General features: G+C 43.1%; 2 protein-coding genes across 2 annotated transcripts in view; one reads left to right on the forward strand and one right to left on the reverse strand.

Annotated features, from left to right (window-relative positions):
- Nucleotides 1–9,578, reverse strand: part of LOC129757391 (restin homolog) — a 142,471-nt gene that overhangs the window by 85,331 nt on the left and 47,562 nt on the right. The window contains exon 2 of the mRNA XM_055754604.1: nt 6,358–6,404. The gene's annotated coding sequence lies outside the window, so the exon portion shown is untranslated. The remainder of the gene's footprint in view (nt 1–6,357; nt 6,405–9,578) is intronic.
- LOC129752129 (uncharacterized) overlaps nt 323–9,578 on the forward strand; it is a 96,842-nt gene continuing 87,586 nt past the window's right edge. Inside the window, 2 exon segments of the mRNA XM_055747922.1 lie at nt 323–5,701; nt 5,703–5,929. Of these exon segments, the coding sequence (XP_055603897.1) occupies nt 1,428–5,701; nt 5,703–5,929 (4,501 nt within the window). The 5' untranslated portion in view covers nt 323–1,427.

Genomic DNA, 9,578 nt, shown 5'->3' on the forward strand with positions numbered 1-9,578 from the left:
GGTGTAAAAATCAGAGAAGGTGGCTCGCTCATCACTCTCTCTTATTTCGGTTTGAAAGAGTTCTTAACACGATCATATGTTTTTGAACGATCTTGTTTTTCTCTCACCTAAGAGAAAAACAAGGAAAAGAGAGTGGGAAAACTCTCCCAAATCGCAACATTTTCGGAGATTTCTGAGTCAGCAAAACAGAATCCCGTTCCGTTCCGTGTTGGATTGGGAAAGGCGGGCGACGACGACCACGAGTGGGAAAATGATTTATATTTATAAACCATTTTTCTCGAGTCAGTCTGATGGTCTGGTTTGCCTTACTCCTCGAGTTCGGGGGGAAAACTATTGCTAGCGTTCAGACCCGTCTGTCTTAAGTCGGTTAGTCAACGGTCGATCGTTCGACGAGGAGGTTTCCCACTTCGAATTTTACACGACAGAAATTGTTTTCGCGATTTTCCGTTTAAAGAGAGCTTAAGCCAGTTTGTACTGGAGAAAAACTTAGGACTGCATTCCGTGATTGAAAAAGTTTCGATTTCCGTGAAAAAGTTACAATTATTGGTTCGAAGGATTAAAACGAATGTTAAGGAACATGTTTCGCGTCGTCGTCGTCGTCGTTTCGGTTTGACGGCCAATGTTGGCTACTAGCGGAAGATTTATTGAATCTGTCACAGTGCTCTCGGGTGATGTGTTTGAGAAGAATTTAAGAAGATTTGGCTGTTTGGTTTGCTGTGAATATTGAATTAAAAATAATCGAAACAAAAATCCGTGAAGAAGCAACCAAGTAAGGGTAGTTGAGTCGTTAAGATAATACTTTGCGAATATTTGATCTTCAGTGATTTGGTCGGAGGTTTTGTGCTGAGATTTTTGCCGACTATCATCACTGGCAAAGGAAATCTTGGTTTTAAAGATTGAGTGCCTGTTAAATGGTGGTTATTTTTAGTTAGTTGAAAAATGAAGCCTCTCAAATTGGCAGCCGATTGTTGAACGGATTTGTGTGAGGAGAAATAACGCGGAAAGCTGTCCATCAAAGCGTGTTCCTTAAATTACGGAAGTGGAATTTTTAGTGGCCACGAAGAAAAAAGGAGAAAATCTATCGGGTTACCCAAAAAAAGGGAGAGAAAATTGGAGCGCAGCAGCTGATTCACTCTGGCTATGATTTTATGCTCGCTGGGAGTCGCTTAATTTGCCAGACCTGCACGTGCTTCTGTTTCTGGATTGCATTAGTCAAAAGGCAAAAAAAGGGCAGTGGGAGAAACTATTAATAGCTTAGGCCGCATAATTGCCAGAACATCGCCGTGGAAAGTAGATTATATCGTGAAGTTTTCCGACACCAGACACAGCACTTAAAAGTCATTAAATGAGCAAGTCTGAGGCCTGGAACGACACCACACTACTAATAGACAACCCAAAATCCGTCGTCGTCGTCGTCTTCGTCCAAGATGTCGTTCTGTCGCATCACCGGCAAGTGCCGGTCCCTGCCGAAACCGAACTATTTTCCTATGCTGCCACCGATTTCGCCGGCCGATGCTAAACGATTTTGTCGTGTCACTGGAAAGTCCTACGGGCTGCCCTCGCATCACTTCATCCCGGTCGTTTTGATCCGGAATGGAAAGAAGGAAAAATGTAAAGTCACAAACGTCGCCGGAGAGCTCGATCCTCATCACTATCAGCCTAGCGGATACGGAAACCGGAAGCATACGATCGTCTGTGAGTTCCGGTACGTTTTTCCGATCCTGGACTCGGAAGATGAAGCTCAGAAAAATCTTACCGACATCCTGACACACAAGACTAAACCGATCGAGCAGAATCTCTACGTTTACCAGGTCGATGAGCGGAACTTCGGTCTTGTATTCCCAGCTCGTCTGGAAGCTGCCGTCCGAGATGGTGACGTCCGGGACATCATGCTGGCCAAAGAATCCGACAAACTACTCATAAAATTAAAGAAGGGTAACAGTGTCTCGGTAAGCCTCAAGAACGTCAAGCAGCAAGAACTGGAACAACTCTTTGAGGGCGAAGGACCCCGCGAAGAGGTCATCAAAAAACGTAAACAGGAGGACGCCAAACGACCCAAGCCCAAAAAGAACCTATCCAGTATTGCCAACATCTTCGAGCAGAAGGAAAAGGTTCAGGAGCAGAAAGAGGAGGAAGAGCAACAGTTCATCGAAGCCCATCGGGAAAAAGCTACCCGGCTAGCTCAGGAACGTCGCGAGCGACAACTCGCTGAAAAACTCAACGCCCTCAAACTCAACGAACACCTCATCGAACAGGAGGCCGAACTCAGCGACCTCGTTAAACCTATGATCGAGTCCTGGGACTGGAACACTCTTTCCAAAGAAGCTTCCGAAAACTCCTCAAACCAAACATCCATCCAAACGCTCCCTCAATGCCTCAAAATCATCCCAGTATCCCTAACCCCTAAAGACATCCAACTTGACCCAACCACCTTAGAAAAATTCTCCGGCATGGAGGCCGCTTCCTACGTGGGCTCCATAACCCCGGCAACCATCGAAATCCCCAAAAACCGCCTCAACGCAATCAAATCCCTGACCCAAGAAGTCCTCGAAAACCTGTCCAACGTCGAAGAAAAGCTGTCCACCCACCAGGACCTCTTCCCACACCTGGACGACCTAGCCTCGGTAGTGACCCGACTCCAGGAAGCTCAACCCACCGTCCTAAACGGCATCCCCGGAGTCAAACTGGTCGTCAACCATCAGGAGATCTTCGTTCCCGGTCAAACGCTGCTCCTCAACAACAAACCAACCTTCATCCCCGGTCAAACGCTCGAATCTCAGTCCGGCTCCCTCGAGTTCGTTCCCGGGGTCACGATAACCTCCCACGAAGGAAACCTCCAGTTCATCCCTGGCGAAATCTCCCACACCAAAGCCGGTAAACCTCAAGCCTTCGTTGCGGGAAGAACCGTTGAAGGGGCCTTCGTTTGTGGTCAGGTGCTCACGATCAACGATGAACCACGTTTCGTCCAAGGTCAAACCATTGTTACCCCAGAAGGGGTAAGTAAGTTCGTGGCCGGAGTCGTTGACCCCGGCACCGGGGCATTTGTACCCGGACAGACCATTGAAACGCCTGATGGACCGAAGTTTGTCCCAGGGCAAACGATCACCGTCCACGGAAAGGAGAAGTTCGTTCCGGGGCAGACGGTGCTGAACGAGAAGAACGAGATGATCTTCGTTCCGGGACAGATTGTGGTAAATGAACAAGGTGTAACGAGGTTTGTCCCCGGAAAAACGATTGTGACGGCTGAGGGGGCGAAGTTTGTTCCGGGTCGTTACGTCGAGGATACCTTTGTGCCGGGGGTTTGTGATGGGGGTTGTTTCGTTCCGGGTGTTAACATCGAAACGAAGGAGGGCTCGAAGTTTGTCCAGGGACAGATTGTGCGAACCAAGCACGGGGATGTGTTTATGCCGGGTACGACTACGGTTGATGAGAGTGGTAGAGTTCAGTTCGAGGTCGCTTCAACGATCGAGGCGGTCAAGTTCAGTGAAGCTAGCCCCGTTGGAATGGTTATGGACAGTGACAATATGAAGATTACTGAACCGACGTTGTGCGTGTTTGGCCACATGGTTCAGAACAATCAAGGGGTGGAGTTCTACCCGGAGAAGATCAAGAAGGAGGAGCTACCTTCCGGAAAGGTTGTACCCGGAAAGTTGGTTAAGCAACTAGCTCAAACGAAGTTTATCCCAGGTATCAACGTTGAAGAGGGATTCATTCCTGGACAAGTCGTTTTAACTGATCAAGGTGAACAGTTCGTGCCAGGTCAAGTGATTGAAACTTCCGAAGGACTAAAATTCGTCCCAGGTCAGATTATCGAAACTAAAAACGGGTCCAAATTCGTACCCGGGCAGACCATGCAAACCCCGGATGGGCCAAGATTCGTTCCGGGACAGATTATCAATACCAAAGCGGGTCCAACGTTTATTCCGGGGCAGGTGATCTGCACCGATGACGATGGGGAGAAGTTTGTCCCCGGACAAATTGTGGATACGGACGATGGGCCCAGATTTGTTCCGGGTCGCGTCGTGGAGACGGAGAATAAGGTCACCTTCATACCGGGAAGGATTGTGCAAACGGCAGACGGACCGAAGTTTGTGGCCCCGGATCTCAAGGATACGGAAGACGGTGACGAGGAGTTCCACGTGCAAAGTTTCACCGTTACACCGGAGGAGTTGAAGCTGTTGAAGCCGAACGAGTATCTTCCGACGTTTGAGTCGGCCGAGAGTTCGTTGGTTGTGACGCTGGATAGCTCGATGTTGCAGCAGCTGTCCGAAGCGGGGATGCACGTTGGGAGACAGGTTGAAGCCTCGGCTGTGGATTACGTACTGCAGAGTACCAAGGAGCGGAAGGCCTTGCAGCAGTTTATTTCGGAGTGTAACATCCAGGCCGGAAGTATGGACGTGCTGGAGAATATTTTCGATGGGCTTAAGAGTGTCTGTAGTAAGGTTGATCGGGGTTCATTGCAGTACGAGTTGGAGCAGGGGAGCAGCGTTAAGTGCGTATCGGCGTGTAATGGGTCAGTTGGGGTCGTTGAATCGCTGGCCTCGAACTTGGCTTCGATTTTGGCGAGTAGTGGTGAGACGGATGCTCGCAACATGTACGAAGTTATTGCCGAAGCCATCAAGATGTCCAATGGTGAATACAGTATTGAAGAGTTGAAGCACGTCATGGAGAGTCCGGCAGCGGTAGATTACCTGGCCGATGTGGTTAACAGAACTATAGTGAAGAATAACATTGATCTAAAGTTGAAAACTTTGACGGCTTTTGTTGGGAAGGAAGAAGTCGAGGGAGAAGCCGTTGATGTGGTTGTTCCTCAGGGAGCTATCGAAGAATTTTGTCAACTGATGGGCAACGACTGCATGTCCGAAGCGTTTGTGAATCTACTGAAGAAAGACGAAAACCTGTTTAAGTCTATTGTGAGTAGTTTGAAAACTTCCGGGGTCGTGGAAGAGAGTGTAAATATTTCGGAAATTTTGCAATCAGCCGTTGTGGACAGTATTCAGGAGAAGGCTCAAGCTGCGATCATCGAAATGCTAGGGGAATCGAATCGGGAACAGTTGACGGCTTTGTTGAAGAAATCTGAAGGCCTTGCACAAGCCTTGGGTAACAGTAAGGAAGCAGAAGCTTTCGAATTCCTGGTCACTCATCCCGAAGCGATCAAGGACCTGAGTAAAGACGATGAGCTGTTCACCATTATTAATCGGGTGCTGATCATGGAAGAACTAGCCGAAGACGACGACGAATATCGGGAGTTGATCGACAGTTTGGAACGTACTCCAGATCATGCTACCAAGAGCGACAAGCTGCGGGATCTAATCCGACAAAGTGGTGCCCTCACGTTTGCTCCTTCGAAGAAGAACGTCATTGAAACGTCGAAAGACGTACCGATATCTCTGTTCTACACCAACAATCAGCTAGCGATCGAAGAGTTCTTCCTCAAGAGTGGTCAAAACCAGCGACACTTCCCGAAGGCCTTCCTGATCATCAAAAAGGGTATCCAGGCGGTGATCCCTCGAGAGTCTAGTCATGAAGTGTTGGCAGGAAAAATCGCCTACACAGTCCTGGATGAAAACGGAATCCGCCACTTCCAGCCGATGAATGTTCTGAACGCGTTGAAGATCACCCCCCGGTTCCTGAACCGCTTCTCCATGTACACCTGCGATATCTACGAGGAACCGGACAACGATACGCTCAGCAGTACCAGTTAGTCAGGATAGCGAATTGCTGGAGGAGTCTCACATCCATTGGCCTCTGTCCAGGAGGGGGTCCTTCTACAACAGCATGGCCGCCACTCCACCAAACGGTCTAGCGGGTCTTCAAAGCCCCAGGAGAGGTGACAGACTGAGCAGGAGACCGGTCCATGGGATCTCCGACGACCCAGAGGCGTCCGCTACGTCATCAGCCACACTCGTACCACGAGGAGGACATAAAGGTAGGTCTTTGGTTGGAAGATTGTAAATAGGGAGCGTCGTTCTTGAAACAGAAATCTAGCAAATCAATTTTTAATAAAACTAAAATGTTTCTGGAACACAGATGGAGCTAGTGCTGTTAAAAATTTTAATCGTTCAAAAATCAAGGGTGAGATACCTTTCTATTTGCAATCTTTGTTCTCATTTTTTTTTTCAAAATTTCGGTTGTTGTCGGTGGTTTGTTGCAACACTCGTTTCTGCCGGGTGATGGTCATTATCGCTTGGGGAGATCAAGGGGACAAAGTGCGTATGAGAGTCTTCGCCGTCGTCGTCGTCGTCGTCACGCGCGTTGTATATTTATGGACCTAGGTAGAGTTTGAACAGCTGCTGACGAAGTTCATGGTGCGATTGACATTTCAGTGTTTTGACAAACATGGGATTAATGACTTACCTCTCGAAGGTCTCGCCAAAAAGTTGAGGGGGATAGACGAAAATTACCTGAAAAAAAAAATGAAAATATTTTTTAGTTTGAATGAATTTCAAAGACAATCTATTAAACAAAAGTTAATCAATTTAGGTATCAGACGATTGAAACTCAGATGAACCACAGGGTTAAATTTCGACATCGTGTTTTGTAAACATTCCTATGACAAGTTGAGGCTACGAGAAAAAAAAATCCAAATTCAACAGAAACAAAAGCAAGAACCAATTCCACAAAAATTGCAGACACGAGTAGCTCGTTTGGAGGGGCACAAAAACATGTAGTAAAATTCATAAATTTCTCCCACTTGCACTGGTTCTGTTTTTTTTGTGTTGGGACTTCTTGTTTTTGAATCCGCTATTTTGTGGTTACACTTTCTGAACTGGACATGGCCCCGGCCATGAAATTGTCGCGCTCCGGGCAGCAGCGTCCAGTGGCAATTTGTGGGCCGAAGCAATAATATTCCCAAACGATCTGCTAAAAGAATGGCCACAATTATCAGCGCCACACTTTTCCGGAAACAATTTGTGGTCCCAGCCAGAGCGAAAACAGCCGCAGCAGAAACTCTTGCGGGGGCTAGTTTTATTTTGGCTGATCTTCGGGAGATTTTTTTCTGTATCCGGGTTCGTTCACTCTTTAATTTTAATTGAGTGCGATTTCCATGAAATGTAGCTTTTTAAACGTTGAAAATAAAAATAAAAACGCCTTTGGGAGAATGTAAAATAAATCTATGGACAAAACAAATCTGAATCTGAAATCTGAATCTAAAATCTGAATCTGAAATCTGAAATCTGAATCTGAAAATCTGAATCTGAAATCTGAAATCTGAAATCTGAATCTGAATCTGAATCTGATCTGATATCTGAATCTGTAATCTGAATCTGAAATCTGAATCTGAAATCTGAATCTGAAATCCGAAATCTGAATCTAAAATCTGAAATCTGAAATCTGAAATCTGAATCTGAAATCTGAAATCTGAATCTGAAATCTGAATCTGAAATCTGAATCTGAAATCTGAATCTGAAATCTGAATCTGAAATCTGAATCTGAAATCTGAATCTGAAATCTGAATCTGAAATCTGAATCTGAAATCTGAATCTGAAATCTGAATCTGAAATCTGAATCTGAAATCTGAATCTGAAATCTGAAACTGAAATCTGAATCTGAAATCTGAATCTGAAATCTTAATCTGAAATCTGAATCTGAAATCTGAATCTGAAATCTGAATCTGAAATCTGAATCTGAAATCTGAATCTGAAATCTGAATCTGAAATCTGAATCTGAAATCTGAATCTGAAATCTGAATCTGAAATCTGAATCTGAAATCTGAATCTGAAATCTGAATCTGAAATCTGAATCTGAAATCTGAATCTGAAATCTGAATCTGAAATCTGAATCTGAAATCTGAATCTGAAATCTGAATCTGAAATCTGAATCTGAAATCTGAATCTGAAATCTGAATCTGAAATCTGAATCTGAAATCTGAATCTGAAATCTGAATCTGAAATCTGAATCTGAAATCTGAATCTGAAATCTGAATCTGAAATCTGAATCTGAAATCTGAATCTGAAATCTGAATCTGAAATCTGAATCTGAAATCTGAATCTGAAATCTGAATCTGAAATCTGAATCTGAAATCTGAATCTGAAATCTGAATCTGAAATCTGAATCTGAAATCTGAATCTGAAATCTGAATCTGAAATCTGAATCTGAAATCTGAATCTGAAATCTGAATCTGAAATCTGAATCTGAAATCTGAATCTGAATCTGAATCTGAAATCTGAATCTGAAATCTGAATCTGAAATCTGAATCTGAAATCTGAATCTGAAATCTGAATCTGAAATCAGAATCTGAAATCTGAATCTGAAATCTGAATCTGAAATCTGAATCTGAAATCTGAATCTGAAATCTGAATCTGAAATCTGAATCTGAAATCTGAATCTGAAATCTGAATCTGAAATCTGAATCTGAAATCTGAATCTGAAATCTGAATCTGAAATCTGAATCTGAAATCTGAATCTGAAATCTGAATCTGAAATCTGAATCTGAAATCTGAATCTGAAATCTGAATCTGAAATCTGAATCTGAAATCTGAATCTGAAATCTGAATCTGAAATCTGAATCTGAAATCTGAATCTGAAATCTGAATCTGAAATCTGAATCTGAAATCTGAATCTGAAATCTGAATCTGAAATCTGAATCTGAAATCTGAATCTGAAATCTGAATCTGAAATCTGAATCTGAAATCTGAATCTGAAATCTGAATCTGAAATCTGAATCTGAAATCTGAATCTGAAATCTGAATCTGAAATCTGAATCTGAAATCTGAATCTGAAATCTGAATCTGAAATCTGAATCTGAAATCTGAATCTGAAATCTGAATCTGAAATCTGAATCTGAAATCTGAATCTGAAATCTGAATCTGAAATCTGAATCTGAAATCTGAATCTGAAATCTGAATCTGAAATCTGAATCTGAAATCTGAATCTGAAATCTGAATCTGAAATCTGAATCTGAAATCTGAATCTGAAATCTGAATCTGAAATCTGAATCTGAAATCTGAATCTGAAATCTGAATCTGAAATCTGAATCTGAAATCTGAATCTGAAATCTGAATCTGAAATCTGAATCTGAAATCTGAATCTGAAATCTGAATCTGAAATCTGAATCTGAAATCTGAATCTGAAATCTGAATCTGAAATCTGAATCTGAAATCTGAATCTGAAATCTGAATCTGAAATCTGAATCTGAAATCTGAATCTGAAATCTGAATCTGAAATCTGAATCTGAAATCTGAATCTGAAATCTGAATCTGAAATCTGAATCTGAAATCTGAATCTGAAATCTGAATCTGAAATCTGAATCTGAAATCTGAATCTGAAATCTGAATCTGAAATCTGAATCTGAAATCTGAATCTGAAATCTGAATCTGAAATCTGAATCTGAAATCTGAATCTGAAATCTGAATCTGAAATCTGAATCTGAAATCTGAATCTGAAATCTGAATCTGAAATCTGAATCTGAAATCTGAATCTGAAATCTGAATCTGAAATCTGAATCTGAAATCTGAATCTGAAATCTGAATCTGAAATCTGAATCTGAAATCTGAATCTGAAATCTGAATCTGAAATCTGAATCTGAAATCTGAATCTGAAATCTGAATCTGAAATCTGAATCTGAAATCTGAATA

Source organism: Uranotaenia lowii, chromosome 3 (genome assembly GCF_029784155.1).
Source record: "Uranotaenia lowii strain MFRU-FL chromosome 3, ASM2978415v1, whole genome shotgun sequence".
Lineage (NCBI taxonomy): Eukaryota > Metazoa > Arthropoda > Insecta > Diptera > Culicidae > Uranotaenia > Uranotaenia lowii.